The sequence below is a fragment of the Trachurus japonicus genome, chromosome 20, assembly GCF_045865225.1.
Source record: "Trachurus japonicus isolate A0001 chromosome 20, Traja_1.0".
Taxonomy (NCBI): Eukaryota; Metazoa; Chordata; class Actinopteri; order Carangiformes; family Carangidae; genus Trachurus; species Trachurus japonicus.
The window spans coordinates 21,938,648-21,954,048 of record NC_140926.1 but is presented as its reverse complement, the minus strand read 5'-3'; the positions used below and the strand labels follow the sequence as shown (position 1 = coordinate 21,954,048).

Below are 15,401 nucleotides of genomic sequence, written 5' to 3'. Positions count from 1 at the left end.
GAGCTATATGTACATTTTGATAGCTAACAAGAGCCACTGAAAGCCGTTTTCCTTGCAGTTCAGAAGAAACATAGCAAGTTCAGCTTAAAAGCGTTTTTGTTTCCTTGGTTAGCATTCTGCATTTAATTTCATTTCAACGGAGAGTCTGGCCTCATTCCCGCTGTAAGCGTTTGGCCTGAAACCCTCAGAAGGCCGAGCCAATCAGTGTCGCCGCTGTGATTGACACAGCACGTTGGCCAATCAGGGACCGATTGGTGCAAAGCCCCGTCACTACACCAACTTGCTGATTGGCTGAATGGGGTTGTCTGTCAACGCTACTACTCCCGCCCAGCTCCCGCCCAGCTCCCGCCCACCCCAAACGCTTACAGGGGGAATGAGGCCAGACTCTCCTTTGAAATTAAATGAAATGCATTTCCGCGAGAGGCTGGTTTACGAGGCTAAGCATTCCTGTCCAGATAGTAGCCTGCAGTGAAAGGGCATACACTACTACAACCCCTCAGTGGGAAGCAAAACAATTGCTAATGCTTGTTTCCATCACATCTTCTGAAATTAGCATACTATCAAGCAAGCCTAGACATTTTGTGAAATTATTGATCGCTTGTATCTGTCGGTTTGGTCTTCCCCCAGACAACTGTTTGCAACCTCTAGCCAAAAAAGGGTTAACTTCCTGTAACAACTTGTCATTTTTAAATTTCTCTTAGAGATGTGTTGATAAGTGAGCATCTGAGTTTGTGGTTTGTTTGTTATTTTTACTTTAGTTTATTCCTTTCAGGGACCATGTACAAAACATTAAAGCAGAAGTAAGCGATCCGGTGGTTTTGGCTAACTTCCTGTCAGCCGATGGAGTTAGCAGTCCCCGCCCTCGTCCCTACATCACTACATTCACTCGCATCCCTTGGCTGCACACACAGAGAGGACCGCCCCTTTATGCCGTTCTCTCTCCTCATTGGATAAAGGTTGTAGGATACAAGGAAAGTTTTCTCCTCGGCTTACAGCAGAGCAGAGAGACTGACAGACCCGTGTTTCAGACCAAACACTCTATATAAGTGATTGCCGTTGGAAGATAGAACTATTTAAGACTTATATTAACACAAACATTCTGCTTACTTCTGCTTTAATCACATACTATATAGCCTACAGAGAAGAGATACTATTGTACCGGATTTGGTTAAAAGCTAATTTCCATCCACAGTACCTGCGCTCTTCAGACACAGCCAGGCTTGATATTTCAAACCTTAAAAAAAAAACTGTATGATAATATCTTATGTTTTGGCTAATTAAGCAACAGTTAAAGTAAAACAGACATCTGTAGGTGTTGCAGAGATGAGCACAAAAAAACAAAAACAAATACAGAAATCTCTCATGCGGAATAACCAACTCTGTTCTAAGTTTGGTAGAAAATAGTGTGTTCACATCGGAACTCATCACTTTTACTGAGAGGGAAAAAAAACTCTCCAGCCCCTTTGGGGTTTGGTAACTAGAACACTTTGTTTCAGAAACCCCCTCCCTTGTGCACAAAGTGTGGTCTGTAAAGAAATTGTTCGAGCAGCCTGGTGACCCCAACCCCAACCCAGAACATGTGGAATGAACTGGATGGTAGATTGTGAGCTGGGCCTTATCCACCAACATCAGTGACCAACCTCACTAATGCTCCTGTTGCCAAATGGGAGCAAATCCCTGCAGCTCGGGTCAGAAACTTAAGCAAAGACTGAACCCAGAAGAGTGGAGGCTGTTATAGCAGCCCATGGTTTTGGAATTGATTATTCAGCAGTCACATAAGGATAACATTTGGGTGCTTAGGCTATATGCTAGTGTTAAAGTCTTCATTTTACTTGTTTTTACTGTCCTTCTACACACACAAGTCCCTTGAGGAAAAATAACACGGATGACCACATGTCTCATATTGACCTCGAGAACATATATATTTAACACAAGTGTTTTATTTAGAAACCCAACACAGTTGTTATCGACCAAACGTGTGTATTCCTTCACCCATAAGAGCACTTTGTTGATTTGACTAATGTGGCATTTACAAAGGAGCCATCTTTATATTCATTCCCACCTTGTTCTTAGACTTCTGAGAGAAATCTGAATATCACTCAGAAAAACAAAGAAGTTGTCCTTCAAGGCAAAAATCTACATTTCAATTGTGACTGCTCAGTTTCAAAGTGCATTTCAATCTATTGATATACAGTTGTCATGGAGTGTTTTTTTTTTTTTTAGCTGCTGTAATGGCACATTGTTCTCCTCTGGCTGCTCATTCGCACTCATACGCTGTGATTTCATATAAGATCTCACCATCAAACCAAAGCTGTTATTATCCAACAGGTGGTCAAGACCAGGGAGAGACGCCACAGTGTGTCATGTAATGAATTGTGTTAATGACACCATCTGTTGGCATTTCTGCGTATAATACAGTGAAATCATTTCAAACTGCACAGCAATCATTACAGAACAGAAGTTAAGCCTCCTGCCAGTGATATTATACGTGCCATTCATTGTTCATTTGAAGCCAATATAAAGTTGAGATTCAAATGTTTTCTCTTACATGTCCAATGTTTGCTTTCACTCTGTTCTGCAGACAACACGGCGTCCATACTGACGAAGCGAGGGGGTTTCAGGAGACGGGAGCAGCCTGTTTATCGGCTGCCCGTGTTGATCATGGACAGTGGAAGTCCTGCCCTCAGCAGCACCAACACACTCTCGGTGCGTGTGTGTGACTGCGATTCTGATGGCGTGGCCTTGTCTTGTGGAGCCGTGGCCTACACAGCGACTGGCCTCAGCACCGGCGCCCTCCTGGCTATTTTAGGCTGCATCATCACACTTCTGGGTAAGATCCACATGACCTCAGTGTCACAGACATGAGTCTGTGTAACAACTACTTATGTTCCTTTTTTTTTGTAGCCGAAGATGTTTGTGTAAAGCTCAGAGTGATGTGTGTCTTGTCAGTGAAGGTTTCACACTTTTATTTCATTGTTGTTGTATTGTCATTGTTCCTATCAGACATGACATCATCTATTACTAAATTTACTGACATTGGGCTACATTTATATACACTGGGAATGTATTAATATAATAAAATACTTAAAGGAATAGTTCACCAAAAAATTAAATTCAGTCATTATTGACTCACCCTCACGCTGAGTAGTTTTTATTTAATTCCGTTTTTTTATTTTTATTTAGGGATTTAGTCCAGAGTTTCCTCAAAACGACATCATTTAGGACATTTTAACAGCCTGAACACGCCGTTTCGAGTAAACTCTGGACTATATCCCTTCAGGACACTTGGATTACAGCAGACGAACTGTAAGGAGGAATATCTTTATAAGGTTTTTATGTAGTTTTCTCATATAAGGATTTTGTTGGACTATATGTATTGTATATGTACTGTATTCATCAGCATGAGGATGAGTCAGTATTGGCTGAATTTCATTTTTTGGTGAGCTATTCCTTTAAGTTACAAGGCATTTATGGAGCACCTAAAGTGTCCAAGACAAATTTCCCTGAACGGGACAATAAAGTTTATCGTATCGTATCGTATGTGACATTTTATATTAATATTATAAATCAAGTTCATATTTAAAAAAAAAAAAAAAAGATATATAAGTAACTAAAGCTGTGTTTTAAGTTAAAAAGCAAAAACAAAAACATACTTCCCTTGGGAATGAAGTCCATTAAGAGTATAAAAGCACAAACTGTATTTACTTACATTCCACCACAAGTTGCTACCCAGTTCGAACAAAGTGCCGTAACTCACTACTAAAATAGAAATCACTCCAAGAAACGTAATACACTATTTATATCAATGCAATTACTGCACTTAGGCAGGAGCAGGAATTAGCACCAAGCCAAAGCAAAGACATCCGCAGCTGCAAGAAAGCAATAAAGCAAGCAGCATCAAGCAGCCATTAGCTACTGATATTATCAAGCCCACAAATACAGACTGAGAGAGAGCCAATACATCGACTGCCGAAGCACATATCACCACGAGTGGCTAAATATTTAGCCTGGTGAAGTGAAGCACTGAAGCCAGGGATCTCAGTGAAGAGTAAAACCCCTGGGAAGAGTCGCTGGAGTCAAAAAGGAAACTACACTTGCAGCCTGAAACGTGTGTTTGTGGCCAAGCCGATTAGCTGTAACTACTAATATGATAAATGACAAGCAAAGCGAGTCGCTGGATGAAGGAACGTAGCGGCAGAAGGCACAGCACAAATAGTGTTATGCCTCCACAAAGCTCTTGTGAATTGGGTTAGCAAATTAGTGTTGCGGCGGCAGCAGCGTGACATTAGCACATCAACACAGTGGGCATTGACAGCTTACATAGACCAGCATATTAGGAAAGGTGCGTTGGACATATGTTGAGTCTGTCAGTGGTGGAAATAAAGACAGAGCTGTAGTTGTAAGGCATTTAGAGAGAAACAGACTTTTTACTTCATCGATCTGACTTTTGGAGGTGCAACACTTTACAGATTGTGATTTTACATTTAATCATGTGATTAAAGACACATTTTTAATGAAAAATCAGAGGTCAGCAGGTTTTTTTTTTGTTTGGTAGTTTTTGGCCTCCTTTAAAAAGTAATGTCTTGCTAAGGCCACTTTGTTTTAAATGTTTATGTGTTGTTAGCACTTTCTAAAGAGACAAACCTTTCTGATATTTCACAGAAATCGCAAAGATTAGAGAAGAAGAAGGGTCTGTGAATGAAACACTTTTTTATTTTATTTTTTTCTTTTCCATCTCTTTCATTATCTCCCAACCCTTCAAATTTATCTCGCCACCCTTTAGAGGGAGCCCAATCCCTGCAATGAGAACCACCCACAGCAACTGTAGGCCTACAGTATATGAAGCAGTTAAAATGCAAAATATAATAATACATCACAAGCAGGAGTCACGTTCCTGTAGAAACACTTATTTTACTTTTGATACTTTGAGTATATTTTGCTATGCTTTGCAGGATTTTGCAGAGCTGTAACTTTATATACTATATCAATGTTACATTTTTGTATTGGAACAATACATTCACACACAGGACAGGTATGCCAGACACTGAGTAAAGCAGCGTGCTGTTTCAAGTTGGTTTTTTTTACCTTTTGATCGATGCAGCAAATATGTGTTTGGACTAACACCGTGTATCTGCAGTTCAGACAGAGGTTCAGATGTGAGTGCAGGAAATGGAGGTATACAACCTCGCTGTTCAAGCTTTCTGTTTCACCACCCATTCACAAACTACTCAGGCAGCTCCGTGTCTAAGCTTTTGCTAAAACAGAGCTGCATCTTAAGTCTTGCTCAGGTCAAACCTGGGGGGCTGTGTGTGTGTGTGTGTGTGTGTGTGTGTGTGTGTGTGTGGTGGGGGTGATCTTACCCTCATATTTCCTCTCTAGTAAATAAATACATGTGACCCAGGTCAGTCAGCTCTGAATAGAAGCAGAAATGTTTACAAGTGGAACACCTTTGAAATCCTGCCAGCAGGATCACTTAATTACAATCGTAATACTGTGAAATCTCAGGGAGTTTTGGAGTATTTTTGTCTAGAGTGTGTTCACGGCACTCACTGGATTGTTAAATGCATTCTGTGGGTTGTTGTCTAAGAAGAAACGGGTGCCCAAGGCTGTTATTTTAACTTCATGTCAATCATCTAACTCTGTTTGTCCATCATTTCAAAAACACTCAGATTGTCAGGAAATGACTGTATATTCAATTTCTAGTTTTGATATTTGAAATATACCCAACACAATTGATTGACTAAACACTAGATTCTTTCTTTCAGTCTTTTTTTTTTGTTTTTGCAAAGTATTTATAGTTCCCAAGTCTCCAGCAACTTCTTTATAACCTTCCATCGCCAGTTATGATTATGTGTCATTTATGTGACAGCCAGACTCTGCTGCGTTTGAGCACACACTCCTAAAAAATGGAGTGCAATGAAAGAAAGCGATACCTGAAGGCAGCCCGAGTCAGTGATGAGATTTGAGCTTTTAGATCGTTCTCCCATCTCAGGGAGCTGCGTGTCAGTGTATTTTATTAACTTAATTATAATATTTCATGGAGGTCATATAAGCACGGCATATTTTGCATTTCAAGCACAGACGCTGCTCTTGTTTTCTAATGTTACAGCATACGTTGAGATGTTGGTAAAGACACTTGTGAATGAGACTTCATTAACATAGCCTTAAAGATGATGCAGCACTGTGCCGTCGCCCCCAGGCTGCGTTATTGTTCATAAAAACCCACAGACAAAGCGTTACTCCATCAGGGCGGTGTCACAGTTTAACGCTCAGGTGATCTTCATTGAAAGCTGAGGAGCATCTTTGCAGCATATACAATGACTGAAATGAGTTCTTTAATGGGGTCAAACATTTCCCTTTTTTTACCCCAGTCCCCTTGAAGTTTTTCCTTCCTTTTATTGCGACAGAGAATTCTTTCAGTGATAAATGAAAACTTCAAAAGACCAACAGGGGGAAATACGTGGCCGTGCAACCCTGAACCCAGCATTGCTAATGAAAGTTAGTTCTATTTTGCTCAGCATGGCCTCAGGCCATAGGCTTAGAACTAATGGCCTCCAGTTTAATATACCTCCACGCTGCCTTGTCTCTGTGTTTGTGCGTGTGTGTGTCCTTAGCTGTCCCCATCAGTCGGCTTTGCTCAATTGGATCAGTCTCTTTGCTTCTTTTCTCTGTTTCCTCTTTGTGCATATGCACCCCCCCCCCCCCCCTCCCCTCCCCCACCCTATCCCGTCTCAGCCCCTCCTCCCTCCGTCCTCCCTTATATTAACAGCCCATGCGCGACCGCTCTTCCCAATCCTTTATTCTGATCTTCCTTGATGGTCGTCCATCAAGACTCCTTTCAATCTGTAGGTAGCAATTGAGGCCGTGATAGCGTGTGATTGTATTGTTTTGGATGAGGCAGGAATAAGACCCGGGCTGCGTCTCACTGCCGACATCCTCAGGTGCTGTCAGTCTTACATGTGCTGCCCCCCCCCTCCTTCCCCAACCCACCACCCACCACCCCCACTTCCTCCATCAATCTCTCTCTTTCTCATCAGGTGAGAGGAACACACACTCCCACCAGCAACACTTCTTCTTGTTATGTGTGTAATAACTACAGTGCATGTTGCTGATGGAGAATGTGCCTTTGCTTGCCTCAGTATTCCTCAGCAGTGTGTTGTTTCTCCACCTGCCTGCCTTTAAACCACAGAGCTGGGTGCATGTTAGCGTTGGCTCTACATACTCATAAGCTAAGTGGTCATTAATCATAGGTTGATATTTTTAGATTTAATTACTGAGCTTGTCGTCTGCTCCTTGCAGTAATATTCCTGAAAATGCCTGGGCATGGTTTTTTTTTTCTCTCTTTTGTAAATGTCATTTAAAACCTTTTTTTTAATGATACAGTCACTTTTAGATGATACATCCAAACTACTGAGATGATCATTATTTTGTTAAGATCCAGTGCCTTTACCTCAGTATAGGTCAGGTATTGCTCAATCCTCCAGAGGGCCAATTAGGACATTACGTAGCCCTCCGAATCTCCAGACAGTTATTTCTGTCTGAGTATTACTTATCAGACTCATTCTATAAATCACCGTGTCCATTCATCTTTTATTTTACTGTCTGTCTGCTGTGTTAGCCGCTGTCTGTCTTTATTTATGTGTCTGTGTTCAGACAGCAGACAATTTCTCCCTCAGATCTGATCTTTAAGCTCCACTGTGCACATTGAAACCTGCAAATGGCCACATCAGATTTGTGTGTTAAACTTGTGTAATTATTTTCTATCAATACAACTGGTTGTTGTGCTGAAAAAAAAAAAAAAACCTTCAAAAGGAAGAAAAGCAAATCAGTCCTTTATTTTTTAAATGAAACAAGTCAATTAAGAGCAGATTTTTCTTCACAATGACAGTCTGAAAAAAACTATTGTGAAGGAATTGGAAGAAAAATGCAAAAGGCTTTCAGGAGGATACAGAAGAAATATAAAAAACACAAATGTTGATGAGGCAGTAAACAGGGAAATAAAGTTGACAAATACACACTTAACAGTGTGACAGATAATATAAGCAACAGCAAAGACGCCATAATAGCTATTTGAATCATGAAGCAAACATACAGCGGCACTGATACGGAGTGAAATGTAGCCAGGAACGTGGATGATGTGTGTTCACAGATTCTGATTGTTTCTGTGCCCTTCATCAAGTGCTGGTGCATAATGTCATCCATGCAGGAGAGTGATATCTGTCATGTCGCTTAAGGAGGCACGAGACATCCTCATTTGTCACTTGCTACATGCTCCCCTCCCTGTTCTCCAGGTTTCTCCGTTCACCCTCGCTGCAGGTTTTAGTCCTTGCAAACAAGTTCTTGCAAACAACTTAAAGTTTTAGTGGCGGATGCATCGGATCAAAAACTGCAGACTTAAAAGGGAGACCGCACGCTGCCCAACACTTTGGTCCGTAGACCTTCATCAGGCAGATATTCATATCATACAGACAAAACCAACAGCGCTATGCAAACAGCAGCACATAAAGACACATACACATACACATAAAGGCTACCTGAAAAAAAAAAAAGAAAGAAACAACCCTGCCAATTAGAGCACACCACCAGCCACAGTTTCTGCTGTACATACAAATTAAGGTAATGAGTTCTTCAATTACAAAAACAAAAGCAAAGCTGAGCTCTTTCAGTTGTAAACATAAATAACAAATATGCCATATTATAGAAAATTGGCTCACATTATACAAAAGAGTCCTCAGGGACATTAGATAAAAGCTTCTTTATTTTCATTTTTTTTTTACAAGTCAGTTCCATACTACACCATTGTGTTTTAAAGGTGGGGGGAAATGCACAAAAGGCAAAAGAGCATAAGAATATTCACTGTAGGCTATGATATAACTCATTCATATCCACAGGAATACAATAGAAAGAAAAAAATGTCAGATGGTATAACCACATAGAGAGAAGAAAAGAGTCTGTCCTCTGTTTGTTAGTCGGTGCAAGCAACGTCCTACGACCAAGAAGCACCCACCGAGGCTGCAGCTCCACTGCTTTCAATGTCTGCTTGAAGCTGGCTCCAAATCCAAGTCCGTCCCCATTGACTCCCATGTTAAAATGATCAACTTTAAAGGGACAACGAGGAGTTTTGGAAAAGCAAAGCGTTTTCACACTACATTTATGAGCCTCCGCGCGCACCGTTAAATTCTTTGACCGGCGCAAGACAGACTCATGTTTTCATTCATCAAGAATTAAAGTCAGAGGTTCGAAGACGATCAGATACCGTCGTAGTTCCGACCATAAACGGCGATTCGGCGGCGTTATTCTCATGACTCGCCGGGCAGCGTCCGCGAAACCGAAAGTAAGGAAACGCTGGTCGGCTCGCCCAGCATTTCCGCCACCACTAATAATAACAAAATAACGATAGAGACAAAACCATATATTTATCGAAAATGGGCCCATTAACAAGTGTGGGTAACGTAGATTCATCCACATTAATATGAGACTTTTTTATTGTCGCAGAATTTTTCTCCTCGTTGTCCCTTTAAAGCAGAATATAACATGTTTCCAACCTGGTAGTAAATAAATCGGCTAATTTCTTCCTTCAGGGGTGAATATATAACTCATGATGTATATAATGTGCATAACTGAGGCCATGCCACCTTTACTGACAGTTGAGTGAGTATTTGTCAGACACCAGCAAGATGACAACAACTGAAAAGTTACGTGTAATTGTTACGTGACCTCTAGTAGCTCTAGTAATTATGTTGAAAGCAAAGGAGGAGATCGAGCAATATACTGTAGTGTCAAATGTGTCTGTGATGTCAGGTTTGATTGAGGCATGTTATACGAGCAATAATTAAAAAAAGAACTCAAATTCTAAGTTCTGATTGGTTGACATTGACTCCCTCCAGCTGAGCCCTGCCCTGGTGAATCCAAAGAAAAGAATACACATATAGAAATGTATCATGATAGGTTTATTAAAAGTTCATTGAGAGAAGGCACAGTAGATTAGTACTTGCACATAAAACTTACATTTCTGACAGTCTCACTGATGGAAACCTCCATTAGAAATGGGACCAAGGCGCAAAGACACGGGAGAGTGTGTCGTGACAAAACGAGTGAATAATCAGTCTTAGGTTCCCCTGAATCACACAGCGTATTAAAAAAAAAATACACTAATGAGAAAGTGCATTCAGCGATGCATGCTGGTAAGGAAAGGGCAGCACAGAAAACTCACCTTGTTCACTATCGATTGTGCAGGGTAGATCATTTAAACAATTCAATTACAGCAAAAGCCTTTGTAACACTAAACTGATCTCCTCCTCTGTTTTTCCATTTAGTTTACATCATCAGTTAAGTGTGTTATGAAGAGTGGGACTGTCGTATCATGGTTATGTGTTTGCTAAACTGTCTGGGTCGGAAATCATTCCTTACAGAGCCCTGGGTACCTGACACACACTGAGTATTTGTATGCATGGCCATCCACCTGCTCATCCTAGTAGGACGTGATTGGATGTTGGCCCGTTTCCAGTCTGTCACGCATCGTGGCTGTCTTCTAGGCATTAAACCCTAAAGAGCTTTGCTGGAAAGCACTGAGAATATTCTATTTCAACGTGCCACTTTGTAATTCACTTTGTAGAAGCCTTACTGAATCGAAAAGAATTTAGAGTGACTCAAGTTCCTAAAATCAGAGGAAACAATCTTCCACAGAAATATTTGGTGTTCTGTCTCAAAGCACTAAAAAAGTATCATAGATATTAGTAGTGCATTTAGACTTGGAGGGAGTATTCCATGTGTTTCACAAAAACAGTTGAGTGGTGATACTAGCGCCGGTGTTGAAGGGTGCCAGCAGTCACAAAATAGCCAACAGAGAGCTGCCCATTCATCTCCTGCAGCCTTTCCATGTGACACTTTCCTCCCTTCCATCTCCTCCATTTGCTCTCTTATTAGAGAGTGTGAAGTGGTGTTTGAATTTGGTTCCTGGGCCTCTTTCTCTGCCGCCTGCAGTAGCTCAACGCTGAGAAGGAAAAGAAATATGGGCCCACGGAACGATATTTCACTGGCACCGGCTTGACATTGATGGATAGAGGATCATTAGACATTTGCCAGTTTGCTTGGGCGTAGAGTTATTTTCAGCAATAATGTATGGGAGAGGGAGCAGGGGCTGGAGGAGGGCTTCTGGTAAGATCTCAGAGGGCCACGGATTTCAGTTTGGTGGAGTTTTGTACAGGTCTTGAAGCAAAATGTAGGTGGTGGAAACCACAGAGGAGCACGTTATATTACATTGCAGGTTTAGCTCAGTAAACTCTGATAGAATTTGCAAAGCACTGTCGACCTTTTTTTTTGTCAGATATTCCCCCTCAACCTTGTTGGATGAACTCATCACCACCATGATATGATGTGTTCCATATCTGCACAGCTTATCTGCTTTGAAATCAGGTGTTATTTCACATTGTTAATCATGTAATTGTAGATCATTAGCTACTAATATCTTTATAGAGGAACTATGCAGGATTTGTAGCTTAACTATGCTACATTTTTACCTTAATTAAACAGCGTTGAAGTAATTGTGATGTGAACTTGTTACGAGGGAGAATTGAGGCTCTCTGCCTTCCATGTGCGTGTGCGTGTCTTTGCTGAATACCAGCCTTGTAAGATCGGGGCCACCACCCCCGTGTCCCAACTTGTGGCACCATGACAAAAACACCTGTAATCTCTTGTTTATGACAGATTCAACTACACAAATATACACATCATAAAATCGTATATGATATAGGGGCGGTGCGTGGCGCAGTGGTTAAGGCGGCCGCCCCATGTAGAGGTTACAGTCCTCAACGCAGGCGTCCCTGGTTTGAATCCCGCGTCGGGCAGACCTTTCCTGCATGTCATTCCCCCTCTCTCTGCCTCCCCCTTTCCTGTCAATCTATACTGTGTGTTATCAGATAAAGGCAAAAACGCCAAAAAAATATACTTAAAAAAAATAAAAATAAAAAATCGTATGTGATATATAACGTTATCTACTGCTCTATTGATTGATTTCTCGCCGGCTACGTTGTAAACAAATGCACATGGCAGAGAGGTGGGTTAGCGAAACAGCAGCGACTAGACTTGCTTAGTTCCTCTTTAAAACTGACTCTGGGTGGTATGGTTATGTTAGCATTTCAAATATTTTGTCCTGAAGGTATCTTATTTCAAGCATCTGTTCAAAAACCATTGACATTGAACAGCTGTTCATCCTGATAGCTAACTATTGTCAAGGTCGAACAATTTTAAGAGTTTATTTTATTACTTTTAACTAGGAAATGAAACATTATCAAACAATTTCTTTTTTTTTTACTAACTACATACCTTTAGCTAACAATGGGCTCTATGCACAGCTCCACTACTTCCTGAATTTAAGGCTGCTCCTTTGTTTCCTGTCTTACATTATTGGACAAACTGATCCAGGTGTGTCTGACCATTGTGACTACTCATCTCAGACACACCTGGATTAATCAGTGTGTCCAATAATGTAAGACAGGAAATAAAGGAGCAGCCTTAAATTCAGGAAATAGTGGAGCTGTCCAACGAGCCCATTAAAAAAAAAATATATATTAATATATATATAACCTAACTACTTAAAATTACGTTTAGTTAAATTCAGTCATTTATCTATTACTTTTAAATAACTTGTCAACTAGAGTGTATTGTGTTCACTTTATATTGTTTCCATTCAGTTGAGCCACTGTGTGCGTACATTCTGCAGTACAAGTATCTGTGATTGGAAATCACTGTGATAATGTACCGGGCTCCTTGAAATTCCACATATCTCTGCATCTTTTCAGCTGAGTGGCACAGGAAGCGTGGTCGCTGTCAGTCAATACTGACTCAAACATCTCTCCCTTTTCTCCACAGTGATGGTTCTGTTAATTGTGACGATGCGTCGGCGGAGGAAGGAGCCTCTGATCCTGGAGGAGGAGAGAGACATCAGGGAGAACATCGTCCGCTACGACGACGAGGGCGGGGGAGAGGAGGACACCGAGGCCTTCGACATGGTTACCCTGCGCAACCTCAACGTCATCAGAGACCCCAACGTGCGGCGAGACGTCACGCCCGACACGCCCACCTTCTTTCACTACACGTCGGCCGCTCGCCCCCCGTATAAATCCCTGCCGGACAACGTGGTGTTCCGAGAGTTTATTTGGGAGCGACTCAAGGATGCCGACGTGGACCCGTCAGCTCCCCCGTACGACTCTCTGCAGACATACGCTTTTGAAGGCAGCGGCTCGGTAGCGGAGTCACTAAGCTCACTGGAGTCGCTAAGTACAGACTCAGACCAGAACTATGACTATCTCACCAACTGGGGGCCACGCTTCAAAAAGCTGGCCGACCTGTACGGCAACAGCGACGGAACCAGCGTCTTCTCATAGCCTCTAAATGTCTCTCTTTAACATTTAAATAAAAGTAAATTATTGTGAGAGGAAGTGATTTTGTCTGCCTTAGTGCACCGGAGGGAAAGATTCAAAGACAACACAAGAGAGACTGAGAGATGAACACTTTGACTTCAAAGGTTTTCTGGTTTGTTTACCTCCTAGTATGGATTTTCAAAAGCGTGCCATGGTGAGTTTCGACACAGACTTCAAAAGTGGCTTGAGTGAGGAGGAAACCTTGTGTGCAAAAAGACATTAAAGGTTTCAGATTTTGGGCTCAAGTCCAACCATTGACTGCAGAATGCATACATGTTGGAGCGTTTTTACGGGGGGTTGGCGAGGGTGGGGTGGGGGGGCACCTGTCCTTTCATTCCAGCGATGGGCACCGGCCCAGCACTCCTGCTTTGATGCATTCCTTTGCTATCTTTGTGCTAAAAGAAAAAAAAAAGAAAAAACATAAAAGTTTCTCCTCATGAAATGCTGTGTCCCTGCCGGGTAATCAGTAGTCACTTCACTGTTCATATGAAAAACGGTTTCTATGGATTTTTGTTTGGTTTTTTTGTTCCTTTTTTTTTTCTTTTGGTTGTAGGGGCATGGGGTATTGAGGGTTTTTTTTTTTTTTTTCCAGACATTTAAATACAGAGCCACATTATTCATGGACTCAGTCATACCTCTGAACACTATATGAAAAGTGCAGCTGCGCACATACAGTATAAACAAGTAGTAGATGTGCTAAGGAAGTGATGTGAAGACATAGGTTGTGCTAATAATAAAAAGAATGACTCTCTTGTCAGTTTGATGTCTCCACTGGGTGAAACAGGAAATCATATAATTTCTCTTATTCTCCTAACAATACATTTTGCAGATGTTGCAATGTAGTGTTTTCGTCTGAGTCTGTTTTTTCTCTTCGCGCCTTTTTATTGCAGAGTCCAATGTATGATTTCTGAGCTATAAAATGTCAAGATTGAGTTGTTCTAGCTTTTGTACAAGGGGGGGAGGGGCGGGCGGTTTGGGGGGGTTGGAGACGTCTGCTACATCAGAAAGCTTCGCTGAAGGATCCGTCCTCATCGTGCTTGATTGCAAAATTCACGCCACCTTGACTCTAGAAAAAAAAAGAAAAAGAAAAAAAAGAATAATTTGTTTCTGAACAGTGACAGTCCTTACCTGGGTGGAGTTGCAGTTTGTAAGTAAAATGAATTTTGCTTCAGTAGTTTGCAGAGTCCAACATATACAGTATTGTCATTGAGAAATGAAAATGTTCATGGTTTGTTTATTGATGGTGAAAGGACACACTGTATGATAATCATAATTGTGCCAATTTTTTTTTTTCCAGCTTAAACAAATTATGTTAAAATTGGGTGTCAACATGTACAACCGATATGTATTATTATTTATTTTGAAGAGGCGGAGTTGTGCAAATGATGTTTTTATCATTTTGCTGAAAATAAAATTGACATTCAATTCCTTAAAAGGCCAAGGGGATTTCTTTCAGTCCCTCTGAACGCGGGGGAGAGAATTAAGTAAATAGCAGCGAACGACAGCCAAGCATCTGACAATAATGATCGATGATTTCAAAAAGTGGTGCCTGGTTCTGTGAGCATTTGGGGAGCTCAAGGAAACCAGAGAGGGCTGAGGGGGGTGGGGAAAGGGAGGAGGAGAAAAGATGATTTTCTTTTTTTCATTACTTCTTTTTGATGAGGCTTTTGTAGTTGAAAGGCCTGATGCTCCTCAGAGGCATGTGTGATGACTTAGAGGCTCGCCATCTGAGGAGTCTTTTGCAAGTTAGCCGGGCCTGTGTTGTGTGCTCAAAGGAAACTTCATTATAGATGTGTTTACAAACTGCATCTTGTGACAACTGACAATGCAACGTACACATAGTGTGGAATGTATGATATGAAAAGCACATTTCTTTTCACATTTTCTATATCTGTTCAGCTGTTGAATTACATTATATATACATTCAATCCTTTAAAGGCCCTGTTTAACTTATATAAGGCTACATTTGATTTTTTTTAA

General features: G+C 41.3%; 1 protein-coding gene across 2 annotated transcripts in view; it reads left to right on the top strand.

Moving 5' to 3' along the window:
- The window catches only part of LOC146966879 (cadherin-7-like), a 157,306-nt gene extending 143,043 nt beyond the window's left edge, over nucleotides 1-14,263 (top strand). For both annotated transcript variants that reach the window (XM_085762609.1, XM_085762611.1), the window contains exons 11-12: nucleotides 2,582-2,830; nucleotides 12,871-14,263. In XM_085762609.1, the coding sequence (XP_085618735.1) occupies nucleotides 2,582-2,830; nucleotides 12,871-13,385 (764 nt within the window). In that variant the 3' untranslated portion in view covers nucleotides 13,386-14,263. The remainder of the gene's footprint in view (nucleotides 1-2,581; nucleotides 2,831-12,870) is intronic.
- The last annotated feature ends 1,138 nt before the right edge of the window (nucleotides 14,264-15,401 follow it).